The sequence below is a fragment of the Fomitopsis serialis genome (genome assembly GCF_022376445.1).
Source record: "Fomitopsis serialis strain Sig1Antser10 chromosome Unknown B0H18scaffold_26, whole genome shotgun sequence".
Classification (NCBI taxonomy): Eukaryota; Fungi; Basidiomycota; class Agaricomycetes; order Polyporales; family Fomitopsidaceae; genus Fomitopsis; species Fomitopsis serialis.
Genome location: NW_025954986.1, coordinates 274214 through 298312, shown reverse-complemented (window position 1 = coordinate 298312; position 24099 = coordinate 274214). Strand labels below are relative to the sequence as shown.

The 24099-nt window shown below is 56.5% G+C and overlaps 11 protein-coding genes across 11 annotated transcripts; 6 read left to right on the top strand and 5 right to left on the bottom strand.

Moving 5' to 3' along the window:
• Window positions 1–1164: 1164 nt before the first annotated feature.
• On the bottom strand, window positions 1165–2801 carry B0H18DRAFT_1159783 (mitochondrial carrier; the record flags this gene model as incomplete). Its single annotated transcript, XM_048035801.1, has 6 exons — window positions 1165–1601; window positions 1674–1829; window positions 1906–2127; window positions 2197–2395; window positions 2600–2668; window positions 2718–2801. 6 exons carry the CDS (start codon window positions 2799–2801, stop codon window positions 1372–1374), a joined length of 960 nt encoding a protein of 319 aa, XP_047894441.1. The 3' UTR covers window positions 1165–1371.
• Window positions 2802–4290: 1489 nt separating this feature from the next.
• Window positions 4291–4742, top strand: B0H18DRAFT_1002249 (uncharacterized protein; the record flags this gene model as incomplete). Its single annotated transcript, XM_048028356.1, has 2 exons — window positions 4291–4410; window positions 4454–4742. Coding segments are annotated over 2 exons (249 nt in total), but the record flags the coding sequence as incomplete, so codon positions are not given.
• Window positions 4743–4996: 254 nt separating this feature from the next.
• On the bottom strand, window positions 4997–5856 carry B0H18DRAFT_1002243 (uncharacterized protein; the record flags this gene model as incomplete). Its single annotated transcript, XM_048028355.1, is given in 3 exon segments — window positions 4997–5124; window positions 5136–5535; window positions 5590–5856. Coding segments are annotated over 2 exon segments (416 nt in total), but the record flags the coding sequence as incomplete, so codon positions are not given.
• B0H18DRAFT_1002241 (uncharacterized protein) lies at window positions 5857–6731 on the bottom strand. Its single transcript, XM_048028354.1, has one exon. It carries the CDS (start codon window positions 6606–6608, stop codon window positions 6081–6083), a length of 528 nt encoding a protein of 175 aa, XP_047894438.1. The 5' UTR covers window positions 6609–6731; the 3' UTR covers window positions 5857–6080.
• A 1733-nt stretch (window positions 6732–8464) lies between these two features.
• On the top strand, window positions 8465–9582 carry B0H18DRAFT_273397 (uncharacterized protein). Its single transcript, XM_048037367.1, has 3 exons — window positions 8465–8874; window positions 8930–9372; window positions 9423–9582. The coding sequence occupies exons 1-2, from the start codon at window positions 8514–8516 to the stop codon at window positions 9193–9195; spliced, it is 627 nt and encodes a 208-aa protein (XP_047894437.1). The 5' UTR covers window positions 8465–8513; the 3' UTR covers window positions 9196–9372; window positions 9423–9582.
• B0H18DRAFT_273357 (uncharacterized protein) lies at window positions 9583–11692 on the top strand. The gene is made up of 3 exons (XM_048037366.1): window positions 9583–10389; window positions 10452–10842; window positions 10901–11692. Exons 1-3 carry the CDS (start codon window positions 9919–9921, stop codon window positions 11317–11319), a joined length of 1281 nt encoding a protein of 426 aa, XP_047894436.1. The 5' UTR covers window positions 9583–9918; the 3' UTR covers window positions 11320–11692.
• Window positions 11693–13093: 1401 nt separating this feature from the next.
• B0H18DRAFT_1210517 (uncharacterized protein) lies at window positions 13094–14561 on the top strand (the record flags this gene model as incomplete). Its single annotated transcript, XM_048036374.1, has 4 exons — window positions 13094–13487; window positions 13544–13762; window positions 13815–13919; window positions 13977–14561. The coding sequence occupies exons 1-4, from the start codon at window positions 13431–13433 to the stop codon at window positions 14559–14561; spliced, it is 966 nt and encodes a 321-aa protein (XP_047894435.1). The 5' UTR covers window positions 13094–13430.
• A 1773-nt stretch (window positions 14562–16334) lies between these two features.
• On the top strand, window positions 16335–17714 carry B0H18DRAFT_1002201 (uncharacterized protein). The gene is made up of 5 exons (XM_048028353.1): window positions 16335–16432; window positions 16491–16729; window positions 16791–16848; window positions 16895–17126; window positions 17182–17714. Exons 3-5 carry the CDS (start codon window positions 16830–16832, stop codon window positions 17390–17392), a joined length of 462 nt encoding a protein of 153 aa, XP_047894434.1. The 5' UTR covers window positions 16335–16432; window positions 16491–16729; window positions 16791–16829; the 3' UTR covers window positions 17393–17714.
• Window positions 17715–19149: 1435 nt separating this feature from the next.
• Window positions 19150–19896, bottom strand: B0H18DRAFT_875189 (uncharacterized protein; the record flags this gene model as incomplete). The annotated part of the gene is made up of 2 exons (XM_048040406.1): window positions 19150–19503; window positions 19576–19896. The coding sequence occupies 2 exons, from the start codon at window positions 19894–19896 to the stop codon at window positions 19150–19152; spliced, it is 675 nt and encodes a 224-aa protein (XP_047894433.1).
• A 658-nt stretch (window positions 19897–20554) lies between these two features.
• B0H18DRAFT_273240 (uncharacterized protein) lies at window positions 20555–21150 on the bottom strand. The gene is made up of 2 exons (XM_048037365.1): window positions 20975–21150; window positions 20555–20911 (listed from the first exon to the last, which is right to left on the bottom strand). Exons 1-2 carry the CDS (start codon window positions 21103–21105, stop codon window positions 20737–20739), a joined length of 306 nt encoding a protein of 101 aa, XP_047894432.1. The 5' UTR covers window positions 21106–21150; the 3' UTR covers window positions 20555–20736.
• A 373-nt stretch (window positions 21151–21523) lies between these two features.
• Window positions 21524–23101, top strand: B0H18DRAFT_1084655 (uncharacterized protein; the record flags this gene model as incomplete). The annotated part of the gene is made up of 5 exons (XM_048031817.1): window positions 21524–21526; window positions 21922–22089; window positions 22155–22491; window positions 22558–22733; window positions 22793–23101. 5 exons carry the CDS (start codon window positions 21524–21526, stop codon window positions 23099–23101), a joined length of 993 nt encoding a protein of 330 aa, XP_047894431.1.
• Between the last annotated feature and the right edge of the window lie 998 nt (window positions 23102–24099).

Below are 24099 nucleotides of genomic sequence, written 5' to 3'. Positions count from 1 at the left end.
TCTGAGACTTGCTTGACAAAGTTGCCTAACAAGGCAGAGTAGCGAGCCCAATTAGTAAGCAAGTGCCTTTTTGGGAAAGATACCAAGAGGCCGCGAGACATGTTCCCAGGCCTCTCCTCATCTTTTGCTTGTCAACCAACATACATGGTACAAGAATAAGCTATGCTATGCCTGTATATCTATTGGGCTCAATCATGTGGAGATGGGACATGATGAGCTGTGCAGTTCAAGTCCCACCTTTTTGTCGAAGGCGAGACTTGGACTGCCCAAGCTCCGAACTGTTGCATCTCCCCTCCGAGATATGCTCATACTGCTCAAGGCAATTCCTCAAAGCATTTGCTCGTCATCCCTAAAACCGGTCACGAAGACACCATTCAACTTGCATGTCCACAGTCGATCCGAGTCGGTGATTCGGCGGCCTTTCGACAGCGAGTTCAAGCCGATCAGCTTGTACAAGCAGAGAGTCCCGGCTTCTGACAACATACTGAATATGATGATGTCAATATACAAGCAGGCTACACATTCACCATAAGATAGTCGCAGACTGCAAAGAGAAGCGATCTGGTTGAAAGGCGGATCATACACTACAAGGCGGACTGAAATTTTTGACTCGGAGGCCGCTGTCATAGGCCGCTCAGGGCGGCGCGCAGGCTCGAAGATGCCGCCCGCGGACTCGAAGATGCCGCACGACCACTTGAGCGAACTCGGAGGGTCCGCGCGACAAAAGCGAACTCAAAGAAAGGCATGTAGACCTCACAGATTGAAGGCGGTCCACAAAGATGGACCGGGTTGGTATGGGCGGCGGAAGGAACCCGGGCGGTAGGAACAGACCGCGGAAGGAGCGGGCGGAAGGAAGGTCAACTGGCGGAAGGAAGGTTAACGGGCGGAAGGAACGAGAGGAGCACTACAAAGGACTGCGAGGTAAAGTGGACTGCGACGGTAAAGCGGAGGGGACGTGCGACACCCAGGGCGAGCCGGAAGCAAGGCCAACTACAGAGAGGCGAAACGCGATGGCAAGGCGGCGGAGGGAACCAGTTGCAACAGCAGACCGGAAGGAAGGCAGACTGCGCATAAGGGACCGCAAGCACTGGCAGAGGCGAATCGCGGGGAGACAGTCTACGAAGAGCGGCAGTCCGCAAGACGTCGACGGAGCATCGAGAGTCGGGCTGGTTACTGCAGAGTTAAAGCGGAAGGGCCACGAAAATAACCGCTTTCCGCGCCGTTCCGCTCAGGGACTCGAAGCCTAGCAACAAGACGCGAACACGTTGAAACATTGCTGAGCCATAGTACACTATGCTACACTACTGATCTGTCCTACCATCCGCGCATCCACCGACCGACTCCGCGCGCACCGCGCACCGCCGGCCCCGTCTACTCGCTATACCGATCCTCCTCGGTGCTCCCCTGCATCGTCTCGATGACCCTCCGCACGCGCTCGTACACCGCGAACACGATCGCCTGGCCGGGCGCAACGCGGAGCACGCGCGGCGTGATGCCCTTGTAGAACGACCGGAAGCCTTCTTGCGCCCACATGTCACGCGCGATCGCCGCGACGCGCTCGAAGGCGCTCGTCCCTGGGACGGCCGTCGCTTTCTGCAAGCCTGCGCCGGATCAACGTGAGTCAGCGAGAAGTGCGCGCGGGGCATGGAGGCGGGGAATGCAGCAGTACGTACGCGTCTTGATTGTGTCGATCGGCGCGTTCGAGAAGGGGCCCATCGCGCCGGAAACGAGGCCGATGAGCATGTGTTGGTAGGACGGCAATTCTTGCAGGTCTGGCTGCTTTGCCAACGCGAACTTCTTCAGCTCTTGGTACGTCGTGAAGTTCGCTCCTACACCCCGTGAACATGCGCATTAGTCACCGCAGCGAAGCTCACTCGACGGGAGTGATCCGAGGGCGCGACTCACCCTGATTTGTCGCCTGCCGAAGGGCGGTCAAGGACACTCCGCGATATAGAGCGCTGAAGCCCTCCTCCCTGACGATCTTGTATACGGCGTGGCCTGCGTTCCGGTACATCGGCTGCTCAAGAGGATCCGCAAGCGAGTGGGATTGTGCTTGCAGTCGGATCTTCACGACCTCCATCGGCGTCACTACAAATACCGCCTCTGTCGTGCCGGCACCCAACCCAGCTGGATGGGCGGTATGTCAGTCGCACTGATCTCTCTCTCTCTTGCGCAGCAGGAACGGCAATCGCTTACCCAAGAAGATGCCACCGAGGTTGGTGACGCCTGTTTCCTTGTCTGCGAGCATCCCCTTGTATGCCTCGAAACTCGCAAAGCGGATGGCCATCTTGGGCACAATTCCCGATAGTACCGCACCGAGACCCTTGTAGAGCGCGAGTGGTGTCTCGCGCTTGACGATCATCGCCCCGGTGGCTATGAAGCCGCGAGGTTTCGTCTGTGAGATGCCGGTCAGCAAATAATGACATCGTAGCGGGACACCTGTTTGCAGGCACTCATTCGCGCTTGCCTACGGCAAAGCAGGGATGTCTGCGCTGTATGACGTCATGGCCAATACCATTGCGTCTGTACAATACGGCACAGAATCACGCGCGCCCGGGCCTGTTCGTGCGCCTGCATCATTGGCGGGCAGGTCACTCACCCCTGGTGCTTTGCCCGACCGCGACAGCTGCATTCGGACTTTGATGGTGTCTAGTGGCTGACAACATATCTAGTCTACGCTCGTCAGCCATTACACGCAGGAAGAGCGCATGACTTACCGCCTCCATCGCGCCCGCCATACCACCCGCCGTGAGCTGGATGGCAAACCCTACGGGTTTCTTCGGGTCCGTCGCCTTCGACATGCTGGTATAGGAAGTGCGGGAGTGACTGTGTTCTGCGTGTTACGAGGCAGGGGAAAGCGAACGAGGGTATCTGGAACGCGTCGTCGTCAGCTTGCAGAGTCGCGTCGGGGAAGATGGGTGCTCACCGATGCCGGGCAGCGGCGAAGCGGTATAAGGGCGTTGTGGCTACACGCCGCGGGCGCGGGCGAGAGCCTTTTAGCGGATACTTGCAATGGTGCAGCTCGCTGTCACGGAGTCATGGGTCGCGCATTCAAACATGCGGGGTTAGACATGTGAATCTTCAATGCGCCTGCCAGACCCCAACCAGGCCCTGGCGGCGATCGCCCAGGGCAGGGCGCAAGCAGAGGAAGACGTACGGCTCCGAAAGACGTCCGAACGACGACGTCTCGGCCGCGCAAGACCGCTGGGAGGTGCTCCGCACTCACCGCACATGTTTTCGCGAAGACGTCGCGTCTCCGCCCGCTCAGGAGGCGGTAGTGGATCCTCCGCACCCGCCCCGCATCTTCGCCCGGCTCTTCCCGCTCTTACCCCGCGTTGTGGTGATCACCAGGTCGCTGTGTCCGCCGGTAATCATGGTCCCCGCGTCCGGGGTAGTGGGGGGTCGAGGCACCGGTATAGCGGTAGCCGGTGCTAACGGACGAGACGATGAGCGTTCGCCGCCTACATAAAGTTTGCCTGCAGAGAGCTTTGTAAACGTTTCTGAGCCAAGCGGTGGCATCGACTTGTTATTTGCGACAAACGAAGGTTTAGATGAGCGAGAGCTTGTAAGCAGCGCACTGAGGGTAAGAAACTTAGAAAGCGCGATCGCCTCCGCTTGCGCCTCAGCTTGCAGGGGCGTGGGACTTGTACAGTACCGAAACAAGACGTGCGGCCTTGGAACCTGCTTGGACGTACTGCCTGGAGTCTCTGGAACCAGCTTTGCGGCTTTGGAACCTGCTTGGACATTTCTTCCGTAGGCAGACTCTAAACACGACCTCTTTGAGTGGTGAGGACGGTTGCATATCAGCTTGGACGGTAATTACCAGTGAAGGAGGCAGACTCCGTAGCGTTGGACTTACAGCACGTCAATAAGTACTAGCTCGATGTCGGCCGCGACTCGAACAACTGTCTTGACTTCAGAAACGGCGTGTGGACTGTCGTTGCTCGCATGCGCAGCTCAGACTTCTTCGGATTCGCAAGGGTCTAGGGCACGTTTGTCGGCATAGATCGGTTACATTTGGAGTTTTCCTACGTACATCAACCCTTTAGAACTACGGAGACAGTGAATCCATGGACGTGGGCTGCACGGCGTAGAGAGGATAAATGACTTTTCACTTCGTCGAGTTTGTTGAATGCGTGCAAGTGAACTTCGTCTGGCGCTCTCTGGTTCTCCTCATCCTCTCGCACTGGTGGTTTTCAGCTCGCCGCGACTGTCCTCACCAAAGGGAATGCCTATTACGGCTGGCTGAATTGGCCAGCCTCAGACCAGCTTCGTCGGGCTCCTATAGACCAACGAACACTCTTGAGTACTATGCCACTCGGAGCCGTATGTGCCGTTGTGTTTACTCGTGGCACCGGCAGTGGACTGCGTAAGCAGTACTTGCAGGTAAGTGCTGTGCCTCTCTCTCCGGTGCGCGGGAAACTTGAAGTAACGTTAACCGGGATATATGCAGGTGAGATGCTATTCCAAGGTAGTTGCAACGGATAGGTCACTCGCGGAGCGTGTCGGTCAGCGCATGGGCGGATGTACCTCACTTGAGTGTGATTGGCGAGAGCGGAGGCGCACCGGGAGCAGCCCGTAGCATTGCGACGTGCACCGAGTGACTGTAGAGAGAAGTCAGCACGGCGAGGCACGGCCCAGGCCGAGGATGCATGGAGGGCGGGGCGCACGCTGCGCGGGAGACGAACATGGCACGACGGGAGGGCGAAGGGCACGGCGAGCAGAGGGCGGTGAAGGAGTGTTAAGTACAAGGTGGTAGTACAAGGTGGTAAAACGGCTCGTCCTCCTTGTCTACGCGCTCACGAATGGCCAGTAGCCTAACTTGAACCCGTTCGCTGGATTCAGAAATGAATCTTCCGAAGTCGCCGTGATGAATATTCTCAAGAAGTTGGCCTCCATAAGCTATGTTAGGACGTTATGCTTGTACTGACGAGACATGCCTCCACCAGAACGCGCTCAGCAGACCCACGGCGCCCTTTACAGACGTTGCATACCATCCTCGGATATCATATAGCATTTCGTGAGCGCATACTCGTTCGTAGTCTGTAATCCATGACCCGAGCCATTTGAATGTTCATATCGTCAACATCATCCCAACCCCGACAGCTGTCGCGCCCATCCAACTGATCAGCTCCGGTAGGTGCACGGCAGACGCTCCAGCCACCTTCAAATCCCCCGTAGGCTTCGTCGGCAATGTCGTAGTCGTCATGTATTCCAGATTCGTGAACGAAGTAGCCTCACCTTGGATCACCCTCGCCTCAAATGTCCGGTTCAGCAAAAAGGTCTGCGTCGAGAACGGTGCGGGACCGCAGTACGACTTGTTTGCCTTCGCCGGGTCGGACGACATCGTGTACGTGAAGTTCCACACGACGGTGTACGTGCCAGTGTCGGGAGCGACGGCACAGCCAGAGTAGCCTGTGCCAGGGTAGGAACCACACGACCCGAGCCCAGTGTTGTTGTCGGTGTTCACCCCGACCCTCCCGACGTTCGTCCCATTCGGTGCGAGCATACTGATGTTCACGGCCTCGATGAACCCTGGGCAGCTCAGGTGTCATGAGTCGCAATGGCGCTGGGAAGCATGCGACGTACCATAGTATCGCGTCTCGTCTACAGGCTCTGCCCACCCGAAGCACACGGTTGAGTTCACTTGCACTTGGCTAGGTGGCACCAGGAGTGTGAGCTTGTCCGGTGGAGAAGCTGCGTATGTAAGGAAAGGAAAGGCCAAGAGACAGTATAGGAGCGGCGCGAAAGGTCGCATTATCGGCGAGAATGTGAGGGTGAACGGGATGTGTGAGCGGGGCTGGAACTATGAGAGGGTCTCAGCTGCTATTGGTTGAAGGGTAGCTAGTACAATGATAAGTTGTAGCGAGCTGCCTCTACTTATATAGAGTCGCGCATACAGCACTCGCGTAAATGGGACAGACAGACACTGCCACGACATACATACCAAAGTCACGGTCTCCATCAATCAAAGACAGGTCTTGGCCTGCCAACAACGACAGCCTTGGGGCGCGTGCACTGCCATGTGCCATACCAGTAGGTAGGCTGCCCCATATGCATCATGCGAATAACGACACCACCTATACTGGAGTAGCGTGACTCATGGGCGGACGCTGCGCAATACTGTGCACGCCCAAATCGCTCAAGGCAGCTCCAGAAGCCCCGACACGAGCAATGATGGCCTCGCGCGTCGCGAGACAAGACGGTGTGCATAGCATGCCATTGATCGAGAGCGCGAGACGGCTGATGTAGTAGAAGCCGGTGTACAAGCAGCGAATCTCGGCGATGACAGAAGTACCAACGCAAACCAGGCGGAAAGAGCTGATCAGAGCAGGAACCTTCTGTGACTGACGTGTGGGCCGTGGCGCAGCCGTCCAGACCGACATGCGACACGGCACATGTCGATGGACCAAAGATGATGACACCTCAGCCCCAGCCAATTTGCCAGGCAAGTCGAACAGCTGCGAGCATGCAGTCAGCGTCCCGGCCAAGGCGACGATAACGATCAATGTACGAACACTGATCGAGCATGACCTTTTCCTCTCCTTGTCCACCGGCCTCGTATCCTCCCTCCTTCGTTTCCAGCTTCTCGTGGGAAGCTCGAGCATCCTAAGGCCAGCCCGGTCGCGCTAGCTCCTTCTCAACTCGGGACGTCATGAAGGAGGTTAGACGTGGGCCGAAGAGGATGGCGGTGCGACAAGCCACGGATGGCGGGGCTGGACGACGAGCCGCGGGTGATGATACCGAAGAGAATAGAGCAAAACGAGGGCATGTTCGCCGTATGTCGGGCTGCCAGGCGGTTTCGGAGCGTAGAATTACCGTACGCGCGCCGCTGTTAACTCACAGGCGGGGCACGATCGCACTACGCCCTACTACGCCTAGGCCACGTACGGGCGCCACGCGGCTGTCCTCGCGAGACGACCTGACCGTGTCAGGTCCGGTACTTCGAACATCTGCTGGTGGGAAAGGTCAAATCAGCGCGTTATAGGTGAAGAGAACAGGGAAAAGGGGACGTACATCCGATGCGAGACTCGGAAAGGCTTGCACTCTCCACCCTTAACCAGCGCAGCCCATGCATCTTGACTACGCAGCCAGACCAGGAGTCGTCATTTGTCCCCGAAGGGTCAAAATGATGCCCACACAATGCCTGTAAGTATGCGAGGGCAACGCGCAGAGTGGGATCCGGAGTGCACGAGAGCCACCGCGCCGCGTCCGGCGAGGCTGCATGTGACATGTTCGTGACATGTCCGTGACATTCTCGTGACATGTCCGTGACACTTCCTCTGCACAGTACTTTCCTTTTCTGGTACAACGCCTTCCTTCTCGTCCAACCATGCTGTTAAGTTCCACTCGTCATACTTAATTCGTTTGCCTCGCTCGTCGTGATTCGACTTTGAACGTCACACTACCTTTTTGCGACGTCATTTTCTGCTCCACTCGTGTCTGCGTTGTGCACATAAAAGCTGACCATGGTGCCCGTCTCTGCACGGATCTTTCCCCTCTCGACTGTCGCGCATATCTGCTCCCTCACGTATGCTCTCGATCTCTCGCTCGCTCGTCGACTAAAGAGGTTTCCAAGTCAGCACGCCCAGTCGACGACAGGCTGGATATCAGATGTAGCACTAATGTCACAGTCGCCGCCAAGACCTTGGTAAGTTCGCATTTGTTGACCTTTTTTCGTGAAGAGTCCCCCATTTCCACCCTAGATCAGAGCTTGTCATATGTTGCAAGATTCGACGATCACTGGCAGCTGCGACCAGGAGGAAGCTCGGTGTTGGGGGCGTAGTCCAGCGTTCGACAAGATGGGCACATGACGGTGAGTACCACACAGGTCGTTGGGCAATCATAAATTATCTGATAACGACGAGTTCTGCCCGGATCAGAGAACGTCCACCCACCCGCTGTGCCATTCCAACGACGTACCTACTCCTACTGGGAGTCGCTGCCGCCCTTCATCCTCAACTTAGCCATCATGCAACGACGACGGGAGGATACAGAGCTTCCGACCATTCCACTCGAATTGCACGACAACGTTATCAACTACTTATGGGACGACCTATCCGCGCTGGGCGTGTGCAGCCTGGTGTCGCATACATGGCTTGTTACGGCGCGCTCGCATAAATTCCGTACTGTAAGCTTACAGTCTTGCTACAAGCGCACGGGATTTGAAGAACTTCTCGACTCCCCCCTTCTCAACTCGTGCAGCCTTGCGCGCTATGTCCACGAGCTCCATATCGGCGTCGACCCGCAAGACAATGCCGTCTGCGAGCCCAAACTACAGCGTGCGGTATGGCACGACCTCGGCCTCATCAGGCTTTTGCGAGAGCTCACGGAACTGGAGGTTCTGCGGCTCGAGAATCTCTGGTGGGATCCGTCGCTACTCTCGCAGGAAATGGCCGACTACCTCCTCACGTACACACGGAAGGTGATCGTCCAGCGCGTCTCAGAGGTCGGACTCTCATCATTTGCACCAGGTGAAGCATCTCCATATCTGCAGCGTCGCATTTCTGCACATGGGTGATATGCTCCGTGTGCTCTTGTCCACGCCAGACTCGGAGCGCGCGTCCCTCGTCCTGTCGTGGTGCAGCGCGGATAGCCATTCCATCCCGGCTGCGTCACTCGCCGAGTTCTCCGGGAGGGACATTCGCCTCGGCAGGTTGGTTGTAGACGCAACTTCGTATGTCGGGTTCTGCATGGCCATCTACCGAGGTATTTTAGCCCGCACGCAACTGGTGGTCCTGGTCGACGAGCTCAAGCTTACCGCCGGGAACCGTCAAAGACGATTCATGCTGCACGAAACAGTCGCATTTCTGAGCCGGACATACGAAGAGGTGTTCCGCCGGCGAGTTGACCATTCACTAAATCCAGTCGCCTGTGAGTGGTCACGGTACATTATCACCCCGAAGGCTCAAGACTGACTGCCACGCAGGGACTTTCGGGGAGACGTCGACGTCATCTACGTTCATTCGAATCAATGAGCTCCTCGTCGACTTCAGAGGTGAAGAATTGCGGGACGCAAACTTTGCGCATACCGTTGTTGACCTCTTCAACATCGGCGTTCTGCGTGCCCAGCATATATGCTTCGATTTCGGGACGCCAGTCCGCATTGGGACTGGACGTCCGATAGCCATCTGGACGATGCACTCGCACAGCTTGCGCAGGAAAACTCGGACCTCGAAGTCGTTTTCCGTATAGAGATGGCTCGCGGCTGCGATTCGATGTCCGAGTGGATTGGGGCTATCTCATCCTGCTTACCCAGGCTTCTGTGCAGTTGCGCACGAACGAGTCTAGTGTGCTCTGTGCAGACCTACACGGGGTTCCAATACACGATGGAGCATTGCTGGTCACAGTCACAGCGGGCACAATGACCTGGTACGTATGTCATCCTGGATGTCTACTGGGTCACTCACAAAGGATTCCAGCGGGCCGACGGCGGTCTGCATACATTTGCCACCTGATCGCTATGGTCTAGTGTGCCTACATTCTTTCTTTTGAAGCACCTGGGGGCGGTGGTGTGCCACCGCCATTACCTTTATGCTCTTCCTAATAATGCTTACATTGTACCCGGGTACAGGTTCGGAGGTAACTCGGAGTGGCTCACATTTCGGTGGTGTATAAGTACTGCGCGGTTCGAAACAATGGATTGTAGGACACCAGGACTTCACTCTCTCATTCGCCACCACCCGACCATCGATCAGCATTTGCCCGACTCCCAACGACCGCTCACCGTCTACAAGCTCAAGCACGCGCCCGCGTCCGAGTCGCCGAACCCGAGAACCCGACAGCCACCCGTGTCGACTTACACCTCCCACCACTCCGAGCCGTCGTCGGACCGACAACATCGCTTCGAAACCTGGGTTTATTGAGACGTCTGTACCATCTTGGCAAATTTGATCCTTGTCCCGACATTCCCAAGTCATGCGCCGTCCTGCGCGACGCACTCAGGCTCGTCGGAGTGGCGCTGCCCGGATCTTCCGCGGAGTCTTCCCCCAGGAGCTATGTGACATGGTCATCAACCTCGCATCCGACGACCAGTCGACAATGAGGGCTTGTAGCTCTGTCGCGCGCTCCTGGGTGCGGACCTCTCGCCCGCACATCTTCAAGGTCGTTACATTCAAGGACTGGGACGACGTCACCGCATTCCTGGCTATCATTTCCTCGCATGTGCTCCGCTCGGACTGCATCGTTGATCTCGTCCATGATGTCTGCATCAGTGAAGATGCGTCGGCAATTCCTTTGGGGTCCCCGTCGCTGTGGAAGCATGATAGGCTCCCTGATGTACTGAGAAGGTTCAACTTTCTGGACACACTACGACTGGACCGACCCTGGTGGACTCCGCATCGTGTTTCGCCGGCTGTCGCAGAGGCGATCGTAGAAGTATCTCGCAAGGTATGTACATTGCTGAGATTCAAGAGACACGTTTATTAGTTTCTGATTACTGTTGTCTCTAGGCCGCCCGGTTATACCTGTACGACGCCTACTTCAAAGATATTGATGACATGGTGCCCCTACTCTCCTCCGCGCCACAGAGGTCTTGCGTGTGCATCACAAAGCGACCCACGTTAGAGTACTCTCTCATGAAGGAGACCTACCCAATCCATCAGAAAGTCAGCATCGATACCTTCAGAGGTGATCTCGTCGGGTACACCGAATTCTGCCTTGCCATGCGTTCGGCGTCCACCATCAAGCCGCCGTTCTCGGTGACCATCAAGGAAGTTCATCTGGAACATACCAACTGTGACCACGTTGAGGATGTCGACCCCGACGAAGCTAGCAAAATCCAGGCTTTCCTCGCCTCCGTGAACCTTAGCATGCTCACAGGAGTCAATCCAGCGATACCTGGTATGTCGTCCGTGAATCCCCTTATATTGGCACTGGGCTGTACTCACATTCCCCACAGGTATATTGGGAGGCTACACGCGATTGACCAATTTAGTCATTCATTCCTTGCGCATTGACTGCCCGACACTCCTGGAAACAGGGAACATGCTCCCTAGGTACCTAGTCCAGCTCCTTGAATGGTGTTTCGTCCCAGCGCGTCAAATCCATTTCGTCGTCGACGGATCTGTTGACGATATGTCCCCACGTGCTCCCGACAGGCTGGATTCTACCCTGGGCAGCCTCGCACTGGAAGATCCTCCAGTGGAGGTCATCTTCGACACACGTTCGCCTGCTGATCGTCTCGAAGACTGGATCAAAGTGATCTCAGCGCGTTTCCCTAACTTCCTCGCTCGAGGCACACGTGTCGGTGTGGTCTGTTCCGCTTTTGACGGTCCGAAACGCGAGAGGCGTCGTGTCGCGGAGCACTGGTGGCCATAATTGTGCCACAACAACCGGAGGCAAATCCAAACATTGACCTTGGTAAGCGGCTCCATCTACGGCAATATCTCTGTATCTCACTTATGGCCAATGCTCATGTTACTCAGCTCCTGATGGCAGCCCCAAAGTATCGAATTTCGCTATAGCTCCAAGCGCGTCACCACCGATTCGCCCGTTGACCGAAGTAGAAGGAATACGCATCAGAAGATCTGTACAACTACCCAAATCTCGCTTCGATAATACTTCTATGTCTCCCGTGTGAGATGCGGTCACCGTGCCTCCTAAATGTCAAGGCCACAGCCGTCCCAGATAGGTAAGGCCTCGCGAGCCATTTAGCTAACGCAAAGTGCCGCCTCGAGGTGGCCCTCTCTCATACCCCGTGACAAACCTGCCCCCTTTCCTCCAGGTTGGTCGTTGTACTGACGTGTGGCGACGCTTTGATATGGCTTGGTAGCGCCTTTGTCTATGAGAACCGTGTCACCTCGGCAGATCTACCATCCATCCCGCTTTGTCAAGCGGTGACGATCGTGGCGCGGCATGACAATCTCAGGGATGCTCCTGAGAACACCAAGCGTTTACAGCCCCTGACGACCAACGTATATAAGCAGCAGGGATGCTGGGTAGGAGCGCTTAACTCACTGCACCTCCCCGAGTCGAGCACCATTGACGAAGACACGATGCGCTCGCGCCAAACTCGACCGGCGTTCAGCCTAGCAAGTCTACGCATGCGCTATGAGCGTCCTGATTCAATCGTCAAGAATGCGCATCCCATGCACGCAACAAGTCCAACCGCTGTACGCCCCGTTCTCCTAGCTCCTGATCATTGCCTGTTGCTTACCTCTGTTCCTGGCCAGGAAAAGCGCTTCCCCGCATGTCGCGAAGTCGGCGCTGACTCTACGCGGCAGAGCTACTGTGGCTGGAGCGGGGCTGTATCGCGTGCGTGCGCCGGACGCCACCTCTGCCAGACAGAAGTGGCCACCTCTGACGCCGGTGCCGTGGTACTGACCGCGTAAAGGCGGCGGTCCATCCACGCTGCGCACCGAGAAGCGCGACACGGAGGTGGGAACACGAGACGGAGGGACCCAGGTGGGATTCGACAAGGTGCTGGAGGTAGCGGTGTGTGATCCTGGTTGTGCATGCGCATCGGTCGGGTCCGTATGTATGGTCTTTTCTTGCAGGCAACGAACTGACGGCATGTTGTAGTAACTTCTGGATCGCATACAAGCTGCGGACCGAGTCATCTCCATGAAGCTCCAACTCGCCGCTGGCTTCAGCTATGCGAAAAGACCTAACGCGATCTGATGCTGGTCGACCATCTACATTGTGCAGGTTGGTATCAATGATCTTTTCTCGTAGACAACGGACTGACATCGTGAGTTCAGCAACTCAGGCATGGCCATATGAGCTGCGGAACGGGTTCCCTTCATGAACCCCCAATTCGCCATCGGCCCCGGCTTCCGTGCACAAAGACTTGCTCGCACCGACGTAGTCGTCTTATGTGTCAAAGCCGCATGATGTATGCGATGTACACCGAATCTGTAGCGCCGTACCACACCTCCATATACTTACAACAACGCATTCTCCATATTCTCTGGCAAATTCCATGCTTTAGACTTGCGCCTCTAGTCTGTGAGTTCACCGTGGTGATATGTACGGTATTCATTGTCACTCAAGGCGAATCGTCGGGGTAAGCGATCGGCAAGTAGTGTAAATAATGTAAGCGCCGAAACGCGTTCGCGCAGTCACGGTGTCGCGAAGGAACGACGCCGACCAACGTCGCTACCGCGTCTTCGTCGCCGACGACGTTCTAGTCAACACCGTGGTCGCTGCGACCCCAACTCCCCTCCTCCTCCAACCCATTGTTCACCTCTGTCGTCGCAGGCGCGCGCTTCCGGCGGACACCGCTCGCACCGCCGCCGCGACCCTGGTAGCTCGTACACCGGAACGCTCTCGGCAAGCCTTCCAGAAGCACCATCCCTCGCAGTTGCGTGGTCGTATACGTGTAGAGCCTACGCGTGCCGCCTTTTCTCTGCTGGCATACACGAGCGTGCTACTGAGCTCGACCTCGAGCTTCACTTCCGTCCCTTGCTTAGGCTGTTCTGGTGGGTAAGATGAGCGTGCACGAAGAGGCGGACTTGGGCGAGGATCGCCATGCGCGTATTGAGCAGGTGCGTCTCATTGCTATGGTCGCTGCGACCGGCATCCATGTCTAATACACCGATAGATCTTCCAACGCGTCGAGGAGGAAAGCGAGCGGCGCGCACAGGCCGCTGCAGCAGCAGAGCAGACGCGTGCAGCGTCGCGCCTGTCGCAGACACTCCCGGACGACGCAGCGTCACACACGTCCGGGACCAGCACGTCGTCACCCGTCGCTGTGACGTCGGCAAGGCCGGTCGTTGGAGATCGGAGACGGGGGAGCGTGTCGGTGTCGAGGTTTGGGCAGGTACGTCTCGTCTGCGTCGCGCTGTGGTCAGCAGCATTGACGCGAGATGCAGGGCTCCGTTGCTAGCAGGAACGGCGACGCGTCCCGCGCGGAGACACCGACGCCTGCGGCAGCGTACGTCGTCAACAAAGGTGCGTTCTACGCCGTACAGGACCACGTCAGTCTCTTCCGCCTCCTCTCATCTCCCGCCCGGTGCTGACCCACCCTCTTCCAGCAACACGGCTCCGCGGACTCGCTCGCCTCCACCGCCGAAGCCAACCCTGTCTCTGCCCATTCCCCTAGCTCGCCCGCGCACGAGGAAGAGTCCATCGTGCAGATGGCGACCATCGCAGGGCGGCAGTCGCTCTCGCGCGCGTTCACGCGCGGCCTCTCGCGCAGCAAGACGCCGTCGCGAGCGGGCCTGGAGGGCGTGCTCATCGGCGTGTCCGTCGAAGAGGCCACCGTGGAGCACCACTCTGACGAGGGCGATGCCACCGAGGAGGCCGGCCCTAGCAGCGCGGGGGCAGCAGCATCCTCGCTGGCGGTCGAAGGGCTGGAGAGCAGGGCTGGACGCGCCAGGGCGGCCAGCCGTAGCGTGGTCTACGCTGGGAACGGGCCGCCGCCAGGGAGTCCGTTGACACCGGGGCCGGGAACCTCGAGCGGTCCTGCGCCTACGGAGCTAAAGGCAAAAGGCTCGAGAGCGTCGTTGCCCGGGACGAACGGTGAGGCCAAGACAGAGCGGAAATGGCTCTCGCGCGCGAAGACGTTCACGAGGAAGCTGAAGAGAAGGAGCATGATGGCGCTGGGGGCATCACGGTAACCCGGCGGTGTCCCAGATTGCTGGTGGTTGTATACCGGACTTCTCGTCGTGCGTTTCATGCTTTCTTCGCCTCTTACTTGTCCCTTGCTCCTCTCCTCGCGCTACTCATTTCATACACTCCGCTCGCTGCATATTCACGTCAAAGTATCATACATTCTTCTAACAGTCGCGTCGCCGCGATACCACCATACCATATAGCCGTGTTATCTGTCCGTTCGTTCTCGCCCGACACCACTTGCACGGACACCTCTCATTTAATTGCTTTGCAGTACAGTACATTACGTCGTTCTCGGAGAGTAGTAATAGACCAAACGGAAGGAACACTACAGTATATCGTCGGTTACATCAAACCCCTGTTTTCATACATCCTCCCATACCCCCATCACACCTAGCTAATCTAGCTAATAATTGTTTTTCATTGGGTACGCCATACTCACATCTACATTGCTCTCGTTGATCGTATTTCTTTCCTGAGCGATTTTGTGACTGCGTCGAGTCAAATTGGGTGGCTGCTTTCTTTGAGATTCTATATAGACGGTTCTATGGTAGCTCATTGCCTGTCAACCATAGCTATTCATAGTTTTCGCTGCGCCGTGGTGCGGGCGGACGGGTCTCGTTCCGCGCGTCCATCGCTTCCGTCCCGTCCGCGCACTGCGTCCATCTGGTGTCCATCGTGCGGTAAGGGCGGCGATCCTCCAGTGAGACGGCTCCGTGGCAAGTCTTATTGCCAGCGATTGAGCATGCGGGCCCGCGTTGCGGATCCGCCTGCACCGACACGGGGGGCTCGCTGGCAGAGCCTGTGTCGAGTGCTCACCTAGTGCCATGTTCCGTTCTCCTGCCTCTCTTCCACTTCCATCTCCGCTCTGCGCTACACGTCAGTGCGTCCACCTTTCACTCGCGACCATGTCCATTCGCGTCTTCGACCTTGAAGCCCATCCCCGCCCTCTCCGTCTCCGCACCCCTCTGTGCACCGAGGCGGCAAGTTCAGCGGCCCGAGCTGAGCAGGAGTGCGTAGCCAGGCACACGCGACGTCGGGCGTACATCAAACTGCACACGGTGCGGCACTACCGCGCTCTCCCGCTCGTCCGCTCGTCCGCGCGCTGTTGCCAAAGTCGAACGGCAGAGTCGACGTCCGCGACGGGAACCCGCATCCACATGCGCCTAGCCCCGACGCCCTGCATGCGGGTCGTCCGCGCGCTCGTGACGCGTCTGCGTGCGCCGCGTTTAGGCGTGACTGGTCACTTCTCGGTGGCTAGGGAGAAGGGCACGAGGGGAGAAAGCGTCAGCGTAGGGCACGAGTCACGACGGGCATGGGGAATACAATAGGTGGGACAGAAGGGATATAGGTAAGCTTCGTCGTCGCATGCACGACAGAGGAAACGTGGTCGATGTCAGTCATATGCGCGAGGAGTGGACGCGAACCGCGAAACGTCGGTAGCTCGGCAAGTACTCTCCTGCTCTGTGTCATATACCTGAAAGAACTCGGACGAGCAGAGACTGCGCAGCCGCTGCAGTGCTCGGTAGTGAATGTGAATGACGGCGCGTTGTCGATGTGCGGTGCCCGCAACGCATTGGTACATGGGACCGTACTCTTGGTGTACTACCACGTACGGCCAGACCATATGCACACCGTCACCTCGCAGGCCAATACCCTGACCTGGTCAAGTGCTATATGGTCAGTGTCGATACGGAGATCGTGTAAGTTGCACTCCACCTTTCCTCCGCGTCGTTTCGTCTGCTCATCCGAAGCTTTGTTGCTGTGTCTACACGTCAGCTTCGTGCTACGGCTGCTCGTCACGGTCGTGAGCTATCATGAAGCAGACCAAGAATACGTACTCACCAATACAAGCTGCAGCGTACCGAGTTTCGAGCTAGTACCGAACCGACTGTGAGTCAACAGCAAGATCGCGAGCTCAGCGACGTACTCACCGTTCCGTCCCGCGAACATGATCGCGTAGACACCATGACTCAGGTCCCGGGTTCCGAAACGAACAGCGCAAATTGGTACCGTCGATCGACACACGACCCACCCCACGAAATGTGCTTGGTGCTGACGTTACTCGCATGGTCTCGTCGGGTCGTCCGACATCCGTACCGAGGCAGTGACATTACTGCCACCACCGTACCTCGCAAGCGAAGTACGTGTGTTCCCTGTATCTATACCTAACCTGGTGTCTCGTCCGCGTTTGAGTTACGGTGAGTGAGCGCGGAACGCAGGTGAGCACTCACCAAGCCCGACGAGCTGCAATCGACCCAATCCGGCACCTCATGTATCCATTACGAACATCTGCCGAGGTCAGTCCGATGTCACAGAACAAAGCGGAACCACTTACCATTCGGAATCGGACCCCGCCGTCATTGTATGATATCGCACCAATGCTCTCTCGTCGCGTGCAATGCATGGTGTCCACACTGTGCGAGGCACATGGAAAGTGCTTCGAGGCCCGTTCACGCCGGGCATGTACCTGCTGATCCGGCGCAGGGTTCGTTACAGCAGCCTCCGAGTCGCACCAGTGAGGACGTGCGCGTTCTCTGCCGACGCCGTTATGGCTCGCAGCATAGCGACCACAGAGCCCGTGTGAGCACATACCGGAGACTGGATCAGGACGGCGCGGCTCACCAGCAGCACGCAGTGCGTTACGTCCTGCCGACCTTCAACTTGCCGTCGCGGTTGGACGTACTCGGCCACGTGCCTCGGTTGCAGGACGCGCGAAGGTTCGACTTTGCTTGTTTCCCCTTGCTCATCCGCCTGGCCCAGTGCTATTGCACTGACTCACACCGTCTCGGGCGTGCTGTGGCGTCTTGCATCTCAGGCTCCTGCCTGTTGCTGATCGACAACCGCCGTCTCCGAGTGGCACCTAGAACTGCGGCAGCCCGACTCACGACGAGGCCGATGTCGCTGTCACGCCACGACCGCTCAGTGTGCCTCCGACGCGTACGCCCTACGGGTGCCTGCAAGTTCTCTGTACGTACGGCCAGTGCGTGCGCCGACGGCCATCACGTAGGACGTGTGCGACCTCGGCGAGATTCGCGAGTCTCGATCGCAGCTCACTCTCGGTCAGCGGTCACCGTCATCGCCGGAATATGAGTCCGGGTTGCGCCGTGCAAGCAACGTTCCGAGAACTCAATCACGGAGCCCCATTTCGGGAGACGCTGTCTAGAGCGTGGGGACAGGGAGATGTGAGCGGGAGGTCTCGGAGTCGAGAGGGTAGACCAGAGGGTGCGTACACTTGTTTCATTTACCTACTTACCGGCGAGCCCGACGAAGCGATCGTTCGCGTCGGTACCGCTTATGGCGTGGGTCAACAGTTGGACGAGGCCTCGTCGCTGGACCGATGCAGGAGCGCAGGCAGCGCGGTGTCGACATCGTCTGCGTCCGCATGGCACGGCAGACCGGAGACGAGACAGGTCAGCTGCGTAGTTCTTCGAAATGGTAACCGACTTACACGAGCCGCAACGTCATCATTGATGGTCAAGCACACCGTTAACACCGAGAACCGACCACCCGACTTGAGGGGCCCGCGCGGATGCAATCGCTTCGTGTCGAGGTGACGTGTTGACTCTGAGGGCCGGTGATGCTGGATGGTGCATGAGATGGGGTCGGGAAACCATCGTCTACGGAAGTGCAGATCAGTTCAAGCAAACGTGGATGGGTTAGAGATGATCGAGGGCTACATACTGGTTCCGTTTCCGTCGATTGTTGCCTCGGTGTTATGCCGTGATAACCTGCAACGCACCGAGCAGTCTGTACCAGTAACCGTAAACGTGGATAGTCAGCTAGAATACAAACTAGTAGAATGAAATATAAAAATACCTGCGACTCAACAAATGCGACGGACTAATCCCGACGATTGGCCGAATTGAATGGTCAAAGGCGAGTGGGACAACGAGAGAAGATGTTAGCGGATGCTACTGGCAACGACGAGCAACACTAACTGACCTCTCAGACGAGGACTCAGTGGTGGAGGGACCCGTGACTGCGAGGGAGCTAGAGAGCGAGGGAAGGGAGAGGTGATGACCAGAGACCAGTGAGATCGACGACTCTTATACGTCGTACTTCGCAGGGGATGGTCCGTGCGTTCTGCACGTGCGCTCCGCATCTCGTACGATGTCTCGGCGCTGTCCCAGTGCGGCCTACAATACCCGTACTTGTCACAGGCCCTGGCGTCGCTTGTAGCCTGCTCCCGAGCGAACGCAACCGCGTTTTCTTCCTCCGAAAGATTCACGGTCCTGTCACGCTCTGGTCTCAGCGCTTGACGGTCCCACCTTCCATATCCGGATACCGGTAGCCACCGGCGTTCTCAGCTACCGTTCGCGCCTCGCTCGGCCCCTGTAACTCTCGTCTGCTGCTCGACTCGCCCGTTCTGTCGCACTCATAGAAACATCGCCGTCCGTGCGGCTGAGGCATTGTATTTACGCGACCGTAGGGTAGTATTACATGCAACCAGAACCAATTAGCTCGCGAATGAAACATGACACCGCGATTGTTCTACTGTATTGACTCGAGAGCAATGATACACGAGGACGGTCATAGGTAGGGACGTGAATATCGGCCACTTGCCAAGGATGCTACTAAAGCCCAGAAGGTTCAAGGCTCGCCTGAGCCGGAGGTATTGGCAGACTGCATCGCTGCCCAGTTCGCCTGAATTTCCGGGTCCTCGCTCAGCAACTTGCGCCATATTCTGGCGATTGTGAGCCTCTTGCTACATACTCGCCAGATCCCTCGCTTCCGGTACCTGAAGAGACCACGAGTGTCGGCGCGCTCCAGATTTCCCTCGAAGTATTTCATCGCGGCGTCGTAATCTGCGTCGTCTGTACAGCCTCGGCCCTGTTGCAACTTGTCGAGGATATGCTGGTACGACATCCGCTCACCCTTCTCATCACTGTACGCATGCCAGAAGGCATCCTCTGTCGGGAACCGCTCGCGTTCTTCCACCAAGAACTGTGTGAGTCGTATCCGAGTCAGCAGCTAGCCCACAGAGTCACAGATGATGCAGCCACGACTCGCTCGTACCTTCCAGTTGCCCCATTCAACTTTGATCGCTTTCCATGCGTCCGTCTCGACCAACTTGTTCCGTTTCTTGTACAGCTTGTCCCAGTGCTTGATGGGGATGCCATGTCCAGCAATGATCAGTCGACGCGATGCATGCCACTCAAGGAAAAGTCCTGGGATGTCGTCGGAGAAGTGAATGGCTGGGGGATCAGGCAAGTCCGCCTTCTCGAAATAGATGTCCCGACCATCGAGGTTCACACATACACAGCGATCTGCGGGAGTTGTCTCTTGTACGACTTGTGGAGTGCATGATGGAGGCCCGACTCGGAGTGCCGAACGCATACGAGATGATGCAGTTTCAGAGGGAGGTACGGTGGCAGCTGCCATGGAACTTGGTATGTGTTGACTGTCGGCCCCGCTGCCAGTCGGCACATACCCGGGGCCTTGCGCAGCTGAGGCACGAGATGAGGCGCCTTGCGGGAAGGTGTCGAGAAAGTGATCAAACTTGTCGCAGAGTGCCTTGACGTTGACCGCGACCCAGTCTTGCTTCGTACCCATCGAGAGCAATCCACGCTCCACTCGACGAAGACGAACACCCTACCAGAGACGGAACATGAGTCAGCAGGAGAGCATACTAGGAATACCTATCACGGTATCGGTGGGCCTTAGCCGGTGACTTTTCCACTTACGGTATAGCTTGTACTACTGATTTCGCCGACAGATGCACTGCCAGCACATCCTCCCATACTCTCCGGTTCATCCTGCTCAGGTTGGTCTTCACGGAGTCGCTCGCTAGGCGGAGGACCATCGATCCGGATCGGATGTCTCATGCACACATCTGGCGATGTAGTAGGGAGCATACAGCTTGGAGGTGCAGCTGGTGCCACCGAGTACCCAGCCAGAACTGCGTCGGCCTGTCATCGAAGGTACGCATTAGTACTTGTGATCTGCAGCACGGTCTATAACGGAGCATGTACCCAGGCATCGTTTCCGACAACCACTCCTTCCTGAATGGGGCGTGGTGCCCGTTGATCTCCGGTGCGCCTGCTCTGATATTCGGTGATAGGTTCTCGTGGGCCGAACTGGGTGAGAATCCGCTTTGCTGAATGACTTGTAGATCGACTTGCAGAGATGTCGCCGCGCTTCCGCTTCACTGCGGGTCTGAATAAACTAGCCAGGGAGTTAGCGACCAGTAGGCCATAAGGCCTTAAGGTTTGATGGTACGTACGCAGCCCATTGTGTCCGGTCTTGTGCGAATTGACGTAGGCGTTCTATTAGATCACTTCGATTCCCACTCATTGACAGCCCATAGTCCTTGAGCTTCTCGCTAAGCTGTTGTTTCGTTGTCTTCTTCGTACTGGGATAGTCCACAGGTAAGTGGGTGATCTTACTGCCAGCTTTTGCTAGTCGTAGTACTCACATTGTGAAAGTGACTGTCTCGATATTGCGATCTTCCCGCAGTGGCTGTCCAGGACGTGGAAGATTGAGAATATCAGGTCCGTCTTTGGCAAGCACTTCAAGTGTTGGCACTGGGCCATTATGCATGGACATGGAGTACTAGACTAGCTAGAGAATGAAATGCGTGCTACGTCGCCGTCTCTGTGCGACAAAGCGGGCCAGAGGAGTGATCGGCGGATGACCCTGAACAGGCGTTCGGCAGTACGAACGGAGCCTCCGGGAATATTCACACCAGGGGCTTGAGCTGTAGGCTCCCTTTCTCTGCCTCGTATTCACTTGTTAAAGTTGCACAATGCCCTCGTCACCAATTCCTGATGGCGCCCTCTCGTGCTTAATGGATAGCCAGTCTATTGACACCGAAGATATCGAACATGACCAAGAGGATGCTGTCGAGTCGCTCATAATAGGGGACTCTGGCGGTGACATCAATCTCGGCGACGACCTCAGTGACAACCTTACAGACGAGTCTCAGCCTATCTCCGGGATATACCACCTCAGTGAACCTGTACCCATGGCAAAGAAGCCGAAGCTTGATCTGGGCGCAATGAAGACCAATCTAAAAAAGGCGTCGGCCAACGTTGTGGTTGACAATACCATTAGTGAATATCAGCGGTATGCGATCAACACAGGTGCAGGCGAGCTACGATTAAATGATCATATGTACTAGGCAATGGAAACACTTCAAGACCTTCTGCGTCGAGATGGGTTTTGTTGACGAAGAGCAGAAGATGGAGATGTACAATCAGTGCATACCAGAGGAGTTGCCGTCGTGGGTGGCAGTATGGATAATGGACAAGTGTGTTATATGCACATCTTACGGTCGTGCACACTAACATTACCCCATCTAGAGCTGACGAACTTGATATCCATTCCGGTAAACCAAAGGATCCAGATGTCCCACGCGTCAAGTATGCGACGGCACAGAAGATGCGTGCAGCGATCAGCCACAAGTTTGGACGTGATTTCGGATTTGGAGAACAGTCATGGGGCCAGAATCCGCTCACTGGCAAATATAGCGGGAATCCCTCTCTCTCTGTTGTCGTTTCACAGTACATGGTTAGTCTCCAACGACGCAAGGTCAGTTGTCTTCTATTCTCACATTTATGCCAGTCTACTAATTGTGATTTCGTGAACTCAAATAGATCCGTGCCGGAGAAGACGTGACCAGTGCACGCGCGATCACTGAAGAAATCGTCAAGAGGCTCTGGGAGTTTAACATCGACTTCCAGCTGACCGACAGCAGCCAAACAACCTCGCGGAAGCGAAAGGCTGAGTGTCCTGAGCAATGGGCGGGGCACCGGGTTCGCCGCATGCTCCATCTCCTCTATGTCATCTCGATGCTCTGCTTACTCCGGGTGGACGAAGCGTTACGGATCATGTGGACGGACATCGAAATGCTCGTTGTGGACATCGCCGGCAAGGGCAAGGTCCACTGTGTCCGACTCGACTTGCCTTTTCGGAAAACAGCCCAATACGGTGGTGAGCCCCAACAGAAGTATCTGCCGTGTACTGTCCCTTGCTTACCATATCTTGCATTATTTGTAGGGATTGCACCGTTTTACCTGTATCCGGCGAATGTACAAGACCGACATCTATGCCCAGTCACAGCATTCGCGGAGTGGTGGAAAATCTGCAAGGATTTGAACATAGAGCGTGCAGGCTACATCTTTCGTAAGCGCGTCGGGTTGGATAACATAAGTGTCAGAGCTTCAGATGGCATGGTGCGTGCTCAGCATATCTAAATGTCGATGACATATTGACTCGGACTTACTACTACTAGTCGTACGACAGCTATGTTGAGTGCTTTCGGAATAATCTCCTCGACATCTCCATAGATCCACGGCCTTACGGAACACATTCATTCCGCCGCGGTGGTTGTCAATATCTCGCTGTGGTCAAGAGATGGCATATTCGCGACATATGCACTTGGGGAGGTTGGGCAGAGAACTTCGACAATCCTGGCACGATTTTCAAGTACCTATTGTCATCGGTAGATGCCCCTCTCGTCGACAGAAAGGACTATTTCAACCCCTTCAGGGCTGCCAGTGATCCTTGTAGCCAGTGCGGACGAACATGTCCTTGCGCATAGATAGTTGGGATCATGAATAGATAGTCTATAAATTACTCGGACTCGCTAATCTACAGCCTATGCTTCTTCGTCGCTCGAGATTTCTATAACATCATCTGAACATACCGTGACGACGTTGCCGTCCTCTTCGTCCCGTGTGAGATCAATAACCCCTGTTCCCGCATGCGACAGTAACCCGGCCTGAATTTCTGACGACACTGCTTTGGTATTCATCAGCATACATAGACGAGCAACGCACTTTCGCTGAATGACTCACCTGTCACATGTCTGAATGGCTTGCTTATGCCATCACTGACTCGCGGCGCACTGTGTGCACCCTCGCAAGGGACATCAGGCGCGTCAGTCATCCTCGGCACACCGCTCTTCTGGTCGGACCCACTCGACGCCATCATCAACGAGCTCGTGGACGTCGCTGACGAGCCCGCGGATGTCGCTGACGAGCCCGCAGACGTCGCGGACAAGCCCGCAGACGTCGCGGACAAGCCTGCAGACGTCGCTGACGAGCCCACAGATATCGCCGTGCTCAATGCGGACGAGGTTGAGTCCACGTTCGTGTACGTGCCCATGAATATGCTTGCCGCCTGCTCCGCGAGGCCATACACGCTTGTAGTGCTGTCGCCATAGCTGTCGTCGAACAATCTATTCATATTGCAGTTAGTAAAGAGGAATAAACGGTTACCAGATGGGCTCACTGACCCTGTAGATGGCGATGCAATGCGACTCAACATGCTCGTTGACGATGTTGACTCGGACAGCAGCAGTGCGTCGCGACTCCGAGACTGCACAGCAATCCGCCTTGATCGTGCGGTACCCTTCGCGGAAGCTGTCGATATACGTTGTGATTGCCTCGTTGCACTGTTCTGGCAGGTAACCTTGTTGCGTGGGTGGGCTGGGGTACCCTTTGATGATCGTGTGCCACTTCTTCTTGCATGCCTTGACGGACCCGCAGTACAGCTGGCTGGTGAATCTGAGGTGATCGGAGTCAGCTCGTAGTACGT

Bases quoted from the DNA above. Each gene is read 5' to 3' on its own strand.
- B0H18DRAFT_1002241 (XM_048028354.1), bottom strand. From the start codon at position 6,608: ATGCTCGAGCTTCCCACGAGAAGCTGGAAACGAAGGAGGGAGGATACG.
- B0H18DRAFT_273397 (XM_048037367.1), top strand. From the start codon at position 8,514: ATGGGTGATATGCTCCGTGTGCTCTTGTCCACGCCAGACTCGGAGCGC. The intron at 8,875-8,929 runs GTGAGTGGTCAC...ACTGCCACGCAG, and splicing joins TTCACTAAATCCAGTCGCCT to GGACTTTCGGGGAGACGTCG.
- B0H18DRAFT_273357 (XM_048037366.1), top strand. From the start codon at position 9,919: ATGCGCCGTCCTGCGCGACGCACTCAGGCTCGTCGGAGTGGCGCTGCC. The intron at 10,390-10,451 runs GTATGTACATTG...TGTTGTCTCTAG, and splicing joins TCGTAGAAGTATCTCGCAAG to GCCGCCCGGTTATACCTGTA. The intron at 10,843-10,900 runs GTATGTCGTCCG...CATTCCCCACAG, and splicing joins AGTCAATCCAGCGATACCTG to GTATATTGGGAGGCTACACG.
- B0H18DRAFT_1002201 (XM_048028353.1), top strand. The intron at 17,127-17,181 runs CCACAGAGCCCG...GGCGCGGCTCAC, and splicing joins TATGGCTCGCAGCATAGCGA to CAGCAGCACGCAGTGCGTTA.
- B0H18DRAFT_273240 (XM_048037365.1), bottom strand. From the start codon at position 21,105: ATGTCCATGCATAATGGCCCAGTGCCAACACTTGAAGTGCTTGCCAAA. The intron at 20,912-20,974 runs GTGAGTACTACG...GGACTATCCCAG, and splicing joins GAGACAGTCACTTTCACAAT to TACGAAGAAGACAACGAAAC.